This window comes from Dendrobium catenatum, unplaced genomic scaffold (assembly GCF_001605985.2).
Source record: "Dendrobium catenatum unplaced genomic scaffold, ASM160598v2 original_scaffold_117459, whole genome shotgun sequence".
Classification (NCBI taxonomy): domain Eukaryota; kingdom Viridiplantae; phylum Streptophyta; class Magnoliopsida; order Asparagales; family Orchidaceae; genus Dendrobium; species Dendrobium catenatum.
In genome coordinates, this window is record NW_021435894.1 from 14,753 (window position 1) to 30,643 (window position 15,891).

The 15,891-nt window shown below is 34.2% G+C and overlaps 1 protein-coding gene across 1 annotated transcript; it reads right to left on the reverse strand.

Moving 5' to 3' along the window:
* Positions 1 to 667: 667 nt before the first annotated feature.
* On the reverse strand, positions 668 to 3,258 carry LOC110094213. The gene is made up of 2 exons (XM_020819392.2): positions 2,905 to 3,258; positions 668 to 940 (listed from the first exon to the last, which is right to left on the reverse strand). The coding sequence occupies exons 1-2, from the start codon at positions 3,070 to 3,072 to the stop codon at positions 863 to 865; spliced, it is 246 nt and encodes an 81-aa protein (XP_020675051.1). The 5' UTR covers positions 3,073 to 3,258; the 3' UTR covers positions 668 to 862.
* Between the last annotated feature and the right edge of the window lie 12,633 nt (positions 3,259 to 15,891).

Below are 15,891 nucleotides of genomic sequence, written 5' to 3' on the forward strand. Positions count from 1 at the left end.
TCCACTTATTGGCGGCCCATGTTTGATGCAACTTTGAATTTATTATGATTTCTATAAGCATTTAATTTGCGGCATTTAATCACCTTTTTCGGCTGAAGATGTAGGATTTTTTTATTGTTTGGGACGATTTTTTATTATTTTTTTTAAACAGAATTTTAATAAATAATTAATTTTTTTCTACTAAAATTTTAATTTAAGAAGCAATAAAATAAATCATCCTAAATGAAGCTGTAATCTTGGCCCCTACACTTACTCGAAAATTCTTTAGACATCTCATATTAAATAATAATAATAATGAAAAAAAAAAAAACATTCTCATTATAATTCATGCATTTCAATATTTAATTTGATCATAATAAATTCTATATAATATCAACAAATAAATTATTACGCAGTTCTCAAAATTCAGGCAGAGGCTCAGAGTGGACAATTGTTCTCCTTAACTTTTTTTTCCTAAAAAAATAAATATTTTAATTATTTTGCTCATCTTCAATAAATACATTTGCTCAAATTTTAAGAAATACATTATTTTTTATTTAATATATAAAAGTATACATTTTACAATTCTATTTTATCCATAAAAATGAAATAAATTTGAAATTAAGAACGGTAATATTCATTAAGAAGACCTCTACTCAAAATTCTACATCCAATTTTAATAATAAGTTAATAACACAAGACCAAAAGCATCCATTCATTTCAAAATCACTGATACATAGGCATACAAAGAATTCCAATCATGAAAAACCGCTACCACAGTACAGAATTTTGGCTAACAGTACTTAATAAACACAACACTAATTACAACTCCATAAAGGAAGGATAACTCCAGGCTCAATTCTTCATAAATTATCATTGGCCATCACCTCTCCTTAATAATCCTCCAAAGATATCTTCCACTCGCCATATCCAAAACCATCCAAAAGCCATCTCCAATCATCTGCAGTAGAATAAGATGAGCAATTCATCAATTAATTCGTCATCATTATTTAAACATTCATAAAAGATGCATTGGTTCATTAAGAAGTGCAGGAATATAGAAAGTACTGTTGAAATCAATCCTTCAAATATTATAGAACATACTATTTGATCCCCTCGTTAAGTATAAAAGTGATTGTTGAACCAGATTTTTCAGCTTATTTGTTAAATGGACCTGAACACAAATAAGAGCACTCTCAAATATGTTTGACCTGATTTTTCTAACATAATAAAGATATTTGACCAATTACGTAAGGGCATCTCCAACCCAAAAACCCATTTTTCACTTCAAAATGCAGTCATTAATCTCCAATCGAACGTCATTTCTTCCTTTTTCACGCGCCTCCTACGAAGGTAATCATTTATGGCACTCTTTTTTCCTTTTTCCCACACTTCTTCAGCAAATCCCGCAACGAATTTTTTTGGCACAGGTGAACAGTATGACGCCAATATTAGCATTACATTATTCACCTACCAGAATTTGGAATAAGATTTGGAGTTTGAATGGAACAAATGGGAGATGGCATACAGTGGTATGGAGTTCAGTTGGAGATGGTCTTATGACGACGTATATGAAGTCATATATATGTATATTGCAACTTTCTACCCATCATCAAACTCACTTTAATTATGAAATCATTGATTAACTAACTACACACCAAAAATGAAATGTAGTTGTCCAAGAATTACTATAGATGGAAAGTAGTTGTCTGCAAATTATTGAATTATTATAGATGAAAAATTGTTTTTCATGAATTATTGGATTGATGTGGATGAAAATGTGTTAGCCACATATTCAGAAATATATCAATAGTATCTTATCACCTTGGCACCAACTAATTACCATGCAATTCATACTAAAGGGTTGTTTGGTTTGTTGCATCATTGGTGTATAGCATTCCTTCAGCAAGGGTTTTAAAAAAAATGGCATTTGGTTGGAAGAAAGAAAAAGAAAAAGTGGCGTAAAATTTGGCCGATTTTCAAATACATTGCTTACTGCCACCATTACTCTCAATTCATTACCACAAAAAATTCAAGATATTAAGATCTACAACATGATATATTCAGATCTCATTGAATGCATTGCCGAAAGTGATCATTGTAGATCAACACCATCTAAATTAGCTGAAATATACCATTCATTACCAGAAATTTAGTGCAAAGGCCTCCTGATTTTCCAACCCTGGATTTTGTGATTCTGAGGTTTTGTTTGGGATGGTTTTCTTACTGTTTTTTAAAACAATTTTTTAGTAAAAAATTAAAATTTTTATACTTAAAAAGCTACTTTAAGAAGCAGCAAGAAAGCCATCTCAAACCAAACCTTAGTTGCTTGTACGTATGAGATTGGAAGAGGCTAAGACAATCGATACTCAGTTTACAGGCCGAGTTAACAATTTTCAAAGCAATATTACTATCTATATAACATTGAATTCAACAATCCATTGTATTTTTCTAAGATTTAGGAAAAACAAATTCATCACTCAGATCTTGCAAGTCGGAATCATCAATTCGGATGATGGCTTATTTGGTTGCTTGGAGTAAAAAAAAAATTGTGAAAAACGATGAATTTACTAGATTCCAAATATTTAGTTGGCTGCAGTTATAATTTATGGGAGATTTTAAACTCAACAAGCATCTTCATAGTCCCTAAAAAATGAGGATTTCAATTTCAAGCTTAAAACAAGGTGAAAACAAAACCATCAATTTAATCAACAAGCAACCAAATGAACCCTAATCGTATGAAAACTGGCTCGTGAATGCACAATTCAACCCAGAACTCATGTAGAACAAAATCACTAACGTTATTTTCATGGAGAAAACCCAAGTAGCAAATCTTACCGAATCCTATTAAAGATGAAACCTCCACCAATACCACGAAAATATCAAAACGAATGAGATGCTTTCGAAAACCTCTAAAAAACTCACCCTTCCAACGCGAACGCTACGATATTTCTTCAATTCTCCTTCAGAATGCTCTTCCCTGTCGGGATCTTCCAAGGCAACGCAAGAAGTGGGAGAACGGATCGACTTCCAAGCGAAGTAACCGGCGAGCGTGGCTGAAAGGAACACGAGAATGAACCGGAGGGGACACATTTTGTCGGCGACTTCGCCTATTTCCGCCGCCGTATTTAGATGAGATGGAGAAGGGCCGGCGAGAAGCCGAAGAAAAAACAGAAGTGTCTGCTCTTTTTCTGTGCACGTTGGTGAGATGGCGAACGAAGTGATCGCCAACTGCAAGGCAGGAATATTTCCCTCAAGCCGGTGGCAATTTGTGGGCCATGGAATTCAGGTTTTGGATTATCGCTTGAAATCACATATACAATTGAAAAGAGGGGTTTACCTATTTCCTTAAGAACTCATGCAAATTCTATTACCTCTCTTTCTCAAGCTCTTCAAATCTCTAATTGCTCCACCAATATTTTCTACTTGGGTCAACCTATTTCCTTAGGTAGGCTCAAGGTTTCTGACTTCTCCCCCTTGTTCGAAAAAGTTACTAACATGCTTTCTGGTTGGAAAGCAAAGCTACTTTCTTTTGCAGGGAGGTTGCAGTACTTAAAATATACAATTTCCAATTTGGTGGCGTAATGGATACGGGGTTCCAACATTCCTAAAATTGTTTTGAAAATCATAAATAAAGCTTGCTCCAAGTTCTTATATTAGGGAGATCCTCAGTCCAAAAAGATGCATCTCATATCTTGGAGCTCCACTACTAAGCCTATCACTATGGGGGGTTTGGGTATAGCCTCTCTTCAAGCACTTAGGTCTGCCTATAACTGCAAGACTATTCTCAGACTTTACAACACAGTCCCCTCTTTCTAGTTGGTTGAAAACTAGATATTATTCCCCTTGGAAACCTTGCCCCTCCTTCAGTTCGAGTTACTGGAAGAATTTATGTAGCACTGCAGACTTGTTCAAAAAGAATTTTTGTTTTAAGGTCTGTTCGAACAGTCCCATTGACTGTTTTTGGGATCATTGGGTCTTAAATGATAATCTTTCCTCTATGCTTTCTGGGCAAGCTACTTTTCTTGTTAATGGGGCTAACGGTATTTTGGCAAACTGGATTAATGATGGTGCTTGGGCTCTCCCAACTTCACTTTGTACTACTATTAAAATCTCATTTACACTATTCCTATATCTCATAGCAGCTACTACCACATCACCTGGGAAAACAATGAGAATGCCACCTTTAAGGATTTTTATAAGGAATTTTTTACTGATTTTGATGTGGACTGGTATAATTTAGTATGGCACAAAAACCATTCCATTAGGTATTCCTCTTATACTTGGATTGCTATAAACAATGGCCTTAAAACTGCTGCAGCTTCGGTGTCAGGAATATTAGTATTGAGGACACTTCTTGTACCCTTCGCCATAGTCACCTGGAGAAAACCTCTCACATATTGTTTGAGTGTGACTACTCTTTTCAGCTCATTACTATGCTTATTCCTCAAATTAATTACTTCTACCTGAGACCTAATATTATCCAAGCTCTTCACTTTATTCATGGTCTCTACAATGATAAAGACGTTAGAAATGTCACTCTCCTTATTTTTCATGCTGCTGTCTACTATCTCTGGAATGAACGTAATTCCATGAAATTTAAGGATAATGCTTTGTGTGTTACTTCTTTAAAGAGGAAAGTTATTCGGGCAGATTTTCTGAAGTTAAACAAATGGAAAAAAGGAAGTTTTGTAAAGCAAAAACTGCATTTGTGCTACTAAGTTTTTCTCTATCATTGAGGACCCATAAATTTCATATGCTGAAGCTATTCATGTTCGTCTGTTTGAATGATATTCATCGGGTCTATTACATGTCATGGGTTGGATATCTTATGGGATTTTTCCACAAGGCTGTTTGGAGGGAAAGCTGTATATTACATGCTCCTAAGTATTGTGGGAATTTGTGGAGGCTAGCTTATCCTCACATTTATCTGACTGGAAGCACTATTAAGCGAAGTGGGCTGGATGATGTTTGCTGCCTGCGGAAGGATCTTGCTGTTGATGTTTTTGCTTCATTTTTTTTTGAGATGCCTGTAATTTTTGTCTGTCTTACAGGATGCCTAGGTGGTTTTTTTGCAAGGACGATGATGATTGCTAATTTTTTAGCAACCCCTTGGACGGTCGTTTGGCAACCAGGGGTATTTATTCTGCTCAGACCCGTTCGTGAACTGACCCATTTCGTGAATTGGCAGAACTGCCTGAGTCCTTTTGGCTCTTGAGCCATTCTGTTTTCTTTGTTTTCATTATGTAATTTTGCTTTCTTTAGAACTTCATTTCTTCTTTTTCTGAGAATTGGAGTTATAATTCAGTTTTTCTTACTTTTAATCTTTTTTGATATATGAAAGGGCTTTGCCCCAAATTTTTCCCAAAAAAAAAAAAATAGAGGGGTTTACATTATTGCCTCTGAATTTTTATGAATTTATATATATATAATCTATAAATTTTTATATAATATTTTAAAATTTAAATCACATAAAAATATTATTTTTTTTAAATTATTTATCTCAATTACTCGTAAGAATTTTATGTTTAGAAAAAAAATTATATATATATGGACTAGTATAAGCATTTTGTGAAGATAGAGTACTATTTGGATTGCCAAATTACACAAATAAGCATATAATTAATGCAAAGACTAAGGTTTCGTTTGGTACAAAAATTTTTTAAATTAGAAATTTTTATTACCAAAAATCCGTTTAGAAAGTTATCTCAAACGACGCCTAAGTCTACTCCTAAACCTTTATGTAAGTTAAGTAATAATTTAAATTTGAGAATTTAATATTCATGCTTATCTATGAAGTTACCTTGAGTTTTAGAATAATATATAATGCCTAATTAATAATAGTGGCTAAAGTCTTACTCAAGCATTATTCATCTAGTAAATATTTTTTTGGGTAAGTAATCACCTTGCATGGTTTGATCTTGTGGGGATGTTATTGATGATGGCCGGTAGCCTTTTGTAAGATTAATGGCTAGCAAAAGATATAATTCTTTAGTTTAAAATTTATAGAGGTGTTTTAAAGTTTATGGTGAAATGATTAAGAGTTTAGATGAGTATATTAGTAGAAATGACAAGACTAATCCAATTTGAGATGATTTAGAAGATCACTTTAGGGAGTGGGTTTTATGTGATATGAATGGACATAAATATTAGCTTAGGATGTGAGCCTGTGATTTGAATTTGGTGGCAGATGTTGGTGGAGTTTAAGAGAACGTTGAAGTGTAAGGAATAAGGCTATGTCCATGTGTTTCGTAGTTGGGCTGATAACTATATAGAAGTGTTTATAATAGTTTTATGATTTTAGTTGCTGTATTATTAATGTTAATTGATGCTTATGAAGTGCGGAAAATTTTGAATAGTTTAGAGGTAGTATTTAAGAGGATTTATGAATAACATAATAGAAAAATAAAAATAACTATCTAATCTCATTAAAGAAAAGACATATACTTGAAATAGCCAAACATCAAATAAATGAAAAGAACTTCTCCATAAAATTATTTCATGCACAAATTAAAAATTAAAATGCCTATCATCTCATATTTATAAGCATTATAATACAAACTTTTGGAGAGAAAAATGAAAAAAAAAAAAAAAGAGAGAGGAAAAGTTGGGGTTAGTGTGCATTAAATAGGAGTTCAAACTACCCAATTTTTCAATATCTCATTCATATCTAATCATTTCATGTTTGATCATACAAACTTCTAAATAAAAAAATAAAATATACATTATATTTAAAATATTTAAAAATTTGGGCTCTTTAATGAGCTATTGACTAGGCTCTTAAAAATTGAGCAAATTTTCGAATCCTTTCTATGAAAAATCCAAAATTATCATCTCTCAATGGCCAATAACACTATCTCACATTGCAGTGCTCTTCTAATCAGTTGGGCAAAGTTGACTATAAGGTGAAGACAAAATTGATGTTTTATGGATGACAAATTGGAGAGGAGCAACTAATAAAAAACACAAATAACTTGGACTTTTGGGCAATTTGGATGGTTAGTGCAAAGAGTGAATATATAGGTGGAACCTAATTTGAGTTATCACCTTGAAGAGCTAATAACTCCAAGTGATGATGGGTACCTATAGGAGAAAAGATATTTCTATTCTCTTAAATTGAATGTCAAGGCCCATAGCGTTTTTGAGTGAGACTAAGGTTTTATTTGGACAACTTTTATACTGCTTTTCAAAACTGTTTTTTAGTATAAAAATTATTATTTTATTTTACTAAAAAGTTATTTTAAGAAACAATTAAAAAGCCGTCCCAAACGAAAGCTAAGAGTAAAAAATGGGATGAATAAATTGAAGCCAAGATTGAACGACTAGAACTAAGGATGGACATTTGAAATATGGGAAACTAAATTTGACCATATATTAAGTTTTCTTCATGCCACATCTAAGGGGTAGAAGGAAATTAGAGAAGCTATTTGGTGGTATCTCCATGAGTACAAAGTCTAAGGAGGCATGTAGAGGAGAAATTATTCTGTGCAGAAAAAAATGACGTGGCGCATTCTGGTTGATCTCTGGATGTCTTTCGGAGTCAGTACAGAATAATTTTTCCATGTAAAGAGGTTTTCTGGTGGTATCTCCATATTGAGTGCAGAGTCTAAGGAGGCATGTGGTATATCGTGAGGAAGATAAGGGAAAGTTTTCCCTTTTGGAAAACTTAGTGATTAGCAACATAACTGAAGAGGAAAAATATTATAGATGACAGACAGGGGCTTGAAGTATCAACAAAGAAGGTTTTTGATACAAAGCAGACAATTCGATAGTATCGAGCTACCAGCGAGACTCAGAGAGATTTTGGCTGAACTGAGAAGATGTCTTTGAATTATTAATAAGACAAAGCAGGAGGAGATATATATTAGTAAAGCATCTAGAATGAAACTTGACAAATATGAGAAATGGAATTTAGAAGAGCGTTGTGATAGAACTTAGTCCAGAATCAAGATGGTAGAACCTGATTAGAGTTCCAAGAAGATAACGTCGAATCGTCGATAAGATGCTGAGGAGGATGGTTTTGATAAGGCACCAAGAGGAAATGTTGGCAGAGCCTTAAGAGGGAGCTGTTGCCAAACAATCACGAGGGAGTTGACGACAGGGTGCCAAAAGGAAGCTATAAGAAAAGTGATTATCTAAAATCTAACCGAGGAGATCTAGTCATTTGAAACCTGCTTAGAGGAGGCCATTCATCAAAACCAACATGATGAATACTATAATCTAAATCTATCTTGAGGTATCCAAATACATAAAGCCTTAGTATCTAAAAACTACCAAAAAAATCAGTTATATATAACCTATCAAGAGGGGTGTAATCATTGAAAACCTTTTTAGGAATGGTCAAATAGGGGTGCAAATGAGTGAGTCGAGCTCTCGGTTCGTCTGCTAGATGCCCTGCTAGAGCTCGGCTTGTGTTGACGGATGCAAGCTCGTGAGCAGCTTGTGAGGTTCCCATTTCGATCCTTCTTTCGTGTCCGAGGTTCCAATGCCGGCATCGGCATTCCATGCATCTGCTTTTGCCTTCCGCACTCGAGCCACTCGACCAGTAATCGAGCTTAGTTTCATCTAGATCGAACTTTAGCTCGATAATCCAACATGTTCGAAAATCTGCTCAAGTTTGAGCTCGAAACTCGATAAGCTTAGCTCGCGAGCTCGTTAACTAGTCCAGCTCGAACAATCTCGTGAGTCGTCTTGACTCATTTGCACCCCTAATCTTAATCCGAAACACTTCCTTCTCGGCCAATAATAATTCTGATATGCAACAACAATAAGTATTAAAATTAAACTAATAAACACATATGTATTTGTGATAAATCAAAAGGATATAAAATTTATCAAATAATTTAAAAAATGAAATTTGATAATTTTATTATGATATTCAAAAGTTAAAATATATTATTATGAAGAAAAGTATATAATATTATTTATTTTTATTTGTTTATTTATTTACCCGCTAAAACAATATTTTTGTAGTGAAATTTATTCTATTAGTTTGATCTATATCTACCTATACGTTTTCTAGATATTGTAACCAATCAAACAAAAGAAATTGAATAATTACCCGATAAATATTTTTTAGTATTTGATGGTTACGATTTTTTTTTTTTTTTGTGAGAATAGAATAATTGCCAGTTCACTATATAAAGAAAAATATATCATAATGGCCCTATTGGGCTAAACATGCAGCGACAAGCTCTGACTATCAACTAAGAATTTTTTAGTTTGGTCTTACATATGTGATATATATATATATATGAATTTGTCTTAATTGATATTGGGCTAAACAAGCCTAAGTTTGATCGAGCCAAACATCTCATGAAATAGATTTTGTTTGGATTGAAACTTTTCATTCTATGATAAGATAAAAATGAAAAATAGAGACTTAGAACTCAATTCTATTGGCCAAATTTGCCTAGAGGTTGCAAGAGGTTACACTTGCTTGGGTTTGGGTGCTTTGCATTGAGTTTTTTTTTTTTTTTTTGGTACAACAATACAACATTGCAGTGTTGTGTACCTGAGGAATACGGTGTTGTATTGTCTTGTTCAAGGTAGGCAGAGAGTGGAGGACTGCGGTACTTCAAATCATGATGCTGCGACGATGTTAGACAAACTAGAGAGAGACAGTGGCGGAACCATTATATGGTTAGGGGGGGCAATTGCCCCCCTTAAAAATTTTTTTTTATAAGAGTAAATAAATTTTTTTATATATATAGGAGAGTAAAAAAAAAAAAAATGCCCCTCCTAAAAAATTTTTTTTGCCAAAAAAAAAAAAAAAACTTTTTTTTAAAACTTTTTTTTTTTGCCAAAAAAAAAAAAAAAACTCTTTTGTCATAACTTGTCCTAGAATATTTATATATTTCTTCACATTTAGTTCTAATATTTTCTTTCATGCTTTTCATGACAGTTTAATTACACCTTTTTTTTTCTTGCTTAATTTTTTTTTATAAAAATTTTTCATAATATATAGACATATAATATTATTTTTTAAATTTTTAATTATTTTTGTGCTGTATTTGCTCCCCCTCAAAATTGATGTTGGTTTTGCCCCTGGATAGAGAGTTGAGCATTGTGACACTTCAAGCTTGGTCTCGTAGGATTGTGAGACGGGTTAAGCAATTTTATTTCTCATTTTTCATATTGTGTCGCTTGGTGGTTTAAACAAATTTCTTTTTGTTTGTTATTAAGTGAAAGATGCTAGGTTTAAGCGAGACAAGGAGAGCGTGAAAGATAATAGAGATATGTACTATTTAAAATAAATTTTCATATTGAATTTTTTAGTGTTGTGTGACTCCATAATTTTGTTCCCGATTGCGAGTTTTTTCACCTCAAATCCCGTGTTATATTTTTCTACTGCAATTTTCTATTTTTTGTTTGTCTTCTCTACATGATTTACTTCTCCAACATATAATTGCTCTTTTTTCACTACATTAGTGCAATTGACATATTAAAAGGAGAAAAGCTATACTTAAATAAAAAACTATATAAAAATTAATGCTAAATAAATTGAGTAATTGTAAAATAGTCAAATTATTCACATATGGCCAATTTAATTTTACATTTTCGGCTATAAAAAATTGATGAAATAATGCCCTTTTGAGATTAAATTGGACGCATAAACAACCTGAGGACACACATTATAATAAATATATATAGATTGGAGGGAAAATATTTAATTGAAAACATATGAAAATAATCGTAAAACTAAAACCAATAATTTTCGTATAAATTGAATTATTCTGATATAATTTCCTCCGACGGAGACGCTAGGCAACGTGACGCCGCCGTCTCATGCCGTCAATTAAGCACTTTACCTTCCCGAGGCCAGAAGGCGGTAGCTTTCCTCTCTCTCCTCCCTGAAAGCGACGTATGATACAGCCGAATGGGGCCCATCATCGAATGCGGTGAGGTCACCGCGTCACATCCGACAACTCGCCAGCGAAGCGGGCCCGAAGGATTCGGATCCGCTAGCCATGTATGCCCGTTCTCGAAACCCGAGTAATCGTAGCATTTATATCGGGTTCACATGTCACTCCTGATGTGCATATGGAATGTCACGGCAAGGAACAATTATTAGGTCCGGATACTTGACGTAGTTCTACATCCGGAAGTCAATAATATGTCGTCATGTACTCTTACTTTTTACCGCATGATCAGACGACCCGACCCTCACAAGAACCCGGTATTGCTATGTTCGAGTAATGCTAGGTATTGTTAGTTATTGCTTGACAATAACGAGAAATACCGCTCTGTCAAGACCAATACGGAGCAATACCGAGCAATTCCTAACAATACCGAGCAATTCCTAGCATTACTGAGCAATTCCTAGCAATACCGAGCAATATCTAGCAAAATCGGGGTAATGCTCGGTATTGCTAGGTATTAGTCTTGACATAATGATATTTCTCATTATTGCCGAGCAATATCGAGCAATACCTCCGGTCTGCACAAATCAGCAAATACATAGTAATCTCGGGTCGGGTCCGGGTCGGGTCGTCGGGCAGCACGATAATGAGTAATAACATGTGGCACTATTTTACCGGCGTCCTAAGATAGAGTTACGTCAGGACACCAGACCTAATAAAAATTCCATAGTAGGATCCCGACATGTTTGAAGTCATGTAGCTGGTTTTGTTTCTTAATTTTGTTGCGGATCGGTTTTAAGTTAAAGTGGATGAAATTAGCCTCAGCGCCATAGAGGCTCACGTGATGGGTTTTGTCTCTTTTTTTATATAGCTTGAGAGCGACGAGTCGGCGTTTTGGTTATTGAGCTGTACTTCTTATGAAAGCTACAATGAAACGGTATTTATTTGATGAGTATTCTTAGTAAAAGATTTGGGAGAAAATATTCTATATAATTGTTTTAAACCTTCTTAAGAAAATTAATTTGTTGAAAAAAAGCTATCACTATCATCTAAGATTGTCATTAGAGACCACCAGTGGACCATCATTAGAATGACTTGAATATATTTATTTGACATTTCATAAAAATAAAATAAGAAAATTTTAATATGTTAAATATATTTTATTAATAATAATGATAATAACCATAATTCCAACGGTCTTTTGTTAGTTAAAATTGTTTAAATTTTTCACCAAGATTATGCAAGTCAGTAGAATTTTTTTTTAAAATTTGAAGAATACTTAGTTTTTTTTTTTTAACGGGGTATCCACCTGCTGTTATTCTGAAAGGGCGCTTGGCGGTTTCACTAATCCTTGGCTGACTTAGCAGAAGCACCCACCTTAGAAACCTCTTGGCCCGCACTTGATTAGGCCCCACTTAAGAGGTGCTATAGCTTGAGAAAAATCTAACACGAATTGAAGGATTCCTAAACGTATTCGTCTACCAACAAAGCTAAGAAATAGTGGTTGAATACTTAGATTTCTTTCTGGACTGATTTATTATTAATTTTTAAAATAAAATTTTTTGTATAAAAATCTTTATTTTAATTCTTTTTAATAAAAATTATTTTAAAAAGTAATTCGTTAGAAACTTTGGCTATGGTCAATATGAGCTGCCTATAGAACTATAGAAGAAAACTTTAAAAAAGCTGGCTCTAACACTATGGCTATTCAGTTCAAGCCTTTATGACCTCATCGTACTTAGAAACAGAGAATTGGATCATGCTTATGTGTTTTTTTGAAAAATGGGAAGGTCTCGCCTGTACGTTTGTATAAACTCGGATCATGCATTAAAAAAATAATAATAAAAAAAATCCACCGCTTCGGGCGCCAATAGTGTATTTTGAAAATAGTATTTAAATAGTGTAAAAAATGTAGACATTGAGATTATTCGCAGGCAATCAAAGAAAATGTTACTAAAAAAAGTATGTACTTTATAATTATATTAAAAAATTTATAGAATAAAATTACTAAGAATATTGCCGATCATCATTATGAGCTATGATTGTTACCACAATTATCCTACGACAATCTTCTACCATAATCCGAAAATGACCATCTGATCGATATTATCTGACTACAACTATTCAATAAATGTCGACTAATTATAACATGCTAAATATTGTTGTCTTATTACAAGCATTCAACCAACATCGACCAACCACAATATTTCGACCATTGTTGCCCGATATTGATCTTTCGACTGTCCGACTATATTTCTCTTAATATTGTCATTTGACAATGGTACACTACCCACCTTGCGTGACAACGATCCCTTGATACATGTCATTGCATACAAGTTTGATGCAAGTCTTCGACAATAATTATGGATCTCAACTTCGTTACCAAGATTTATGATAGTATAAGTACTATACACCTAATTGAATATTTTTTCTATCTCAAGTTTTTCATACACCGGATCTTCATTACAATCTCTTATCGATTCCTAAATTAACCAAAAACAATGACATTTCTATTTTGTTTAATTCTTTGGGCATTGTTCTCAAGGATCTCAAGACGAAGAAGGTTCTTCTTCAAGGGCCGTGCACCAACGGTCTATACCAGGTCCCGATTACCTCCGCTCAGGTTAACCATAAAGCTCTATCGATTGCTGCAATCAACTCCCATATGTGGCATTCCAGACTTGGTCATCCTCATGAAAGAATACTTCACACTATAGCCAAAGGCAATCCACACCTTAGCATACCTACTATTTTGTCTAATTGCATACCATGTAAATAGTCTAAAAATCATAACCTTGTTTTGGATAAGTCTGTTATTCATCAAAAGTCTTTGATTTCTCTTATTCATTTAAATGTTTGGGGACCTGCCCCCGTTGTTTCGATTCAAGTTTTTCGCTATTACGTAATTTTTGTGGATGATTTTTTGCGATTTACCCGACTCTTTCCACTTAAGCACAAATATGAAGTCCCACATGTTTTTATAAACTTTAAAACGTATATTGAGAATTACACATGTCAATCAATCAAAATTCTTTGCACTGATGGCAATACAAAATTCGTTAACCAAACTTTAAAATATTTTTTTTTCTGCAGGCTGGTATCACTCATCAAATCTCCTGCCTTTATACTCCATAATATAATGGCGTTGCAGAACGAAAGTACAAACATATAATAGAGACAACTCGAACATTGCTTCACTCAGTCTCTATCCCTTACTTACATTGGCCTGAGGCAATCTTAACTTCAGTCTATTTGATCAATAGGATGCCTTCACCCATGAATTTCAATGTCTCAGCTTTTGAACTTCTTCATAAGATTCAACCCGAGTATAATTTCCTTTGTATTTTTGGATGGCCTGTTTCCCTCTTGCCCTGCCACACACTCATCACAAATTTCAGCCCAAGGCTAAAATGTGTGTTTTCTTGGGTTACTCCAATACTCACAAAGGTTATAAGTGTCTTGATCATACTAATAACAAAATTATCATTTCACGAAACACAACCTTTGATGAAAACTATTTTTTGTTTGCCACAGAATCTCTTTCTCCACCCATAACACCTTCTCAACCATCTCAATTATTCCTCACTCTTACCTCTGTTCAATCGTTGATTCCACAATCTATACTAGCAACTCATCCAATTGAGCTGCAGACTTCGCATTATCATGTATCTTCTCAGCCCATTGAATGTATTCACACGAAACCCACAATGCCAGATCCTACTCCGAATGATTCTCTCCAGCCTTCACATCACCACATGGTCACTCAGAAGCAAACTGGGTCGCTTAAACCTCGGGTTCTTCTAAATTTATGCCATATTACTACTAACTCTAATTCTCTTGCAACACCTACAACTTTCACTGAAGCAAACAAACATCCTGACTGGCGACAAGCCATGGCTACGGAGATTTGGGCCCTTCAAAAATAGGGCACTTGGAATCTTATTTGTCCTCCAAAGGATGCTTCTGTTCTTGGCAGCAAATGGACGTATATGATCAAGCTTAACTCGGATGGTTTGGTGGCCAAACATAAAGCACGACATGTTGCTCTCTGAAATCACCAAGAATACGGCATAGCCTATACTGAAACTTTCAGCCTGGTGCCAAACTTCCTACAATTCGCATCCTCCTCACTATAGCTTTCCACAATGAATGGCAGGTTCAACAACTAGACATTGCTAATGCATTCCTCCAAGGCACCCTCTCAGAGAAAATTTACATGTCCCAACTGAAAGGCTTTGAAGACACTCAGCATCCCAATTATGTGTGTTGTCTTCATAAAGCCATTTATGGACTCAAACAAGCACCACGATAGTGGTACAATACGTTTACATCTTACTTAGTTTCCATTGGTTTTTCTCACAGTAATGCATATCTATCATTTATCATCCTTAAACAGAAAAAGGTTCAAATCTATTTGCTTATGTATGTCGATGACATACTAATAACAGGTAATGAGCAAAGTGTTATAACTTCAATTATTTTCAAATTTAATGATCGATTTGCTATGAAACACCTTGGTAAGACAAATGATTTTCTTGGCATTAAAATTACTCATCTTGATCAGAAATATTTTTTTTATCTCAATAATAATATGCTTCCAAGTTACTTCAGCAAGCTCACTCGAATCAGTGTAAATCTCTGGCCAATCCAAATTGTACGAAGCTCCCTGTTAGTTTTTCAATTGATTCCATCCTATCCCACCATAATACCTATCGAAAGCTTACCATCTCTCTGTAGTACTTAACAATTACTCGACTTGATATTGCGTACAGTGTCAACCAACTATCTTCGCACATGCATCATCCCCTTTCTCAACACTTTTATCTACTCAAACATCTATTACGATACATCAAAGGTACGCTTCACTACGATATTACAATTTCCAAATCTAATATTCGCCTTACTTCTTTCTCATATGCTAACTGAACTGGAGATCCTATTTCTTGATGATCGACCTCAGGGTATTGGTCATTTCTTGGAGACACTCTTATCACTTGGATAGTCAAAAAACAGCATACGGTTGCACGATCCTCCATAGAATCTGAATACC

Bases quoted from the DNA above. Each gene is read 5' to 3' on its own strand.
- LOC110094213 (XM_020819392.2), bottom strand. From the start codon at position 3,072: ATGTGTCCCCTCCGGTTCATTCTCGTGTTCCTTTCAGCCACGCTCGCC. The intron at 941-2,904 runs GTGAGTTTTTTA...ATTCTACTGCAG, and splicing joins GTAGCGTTCGCGTTGGAAGG to ATGATTGGAGATGGCTTTTG.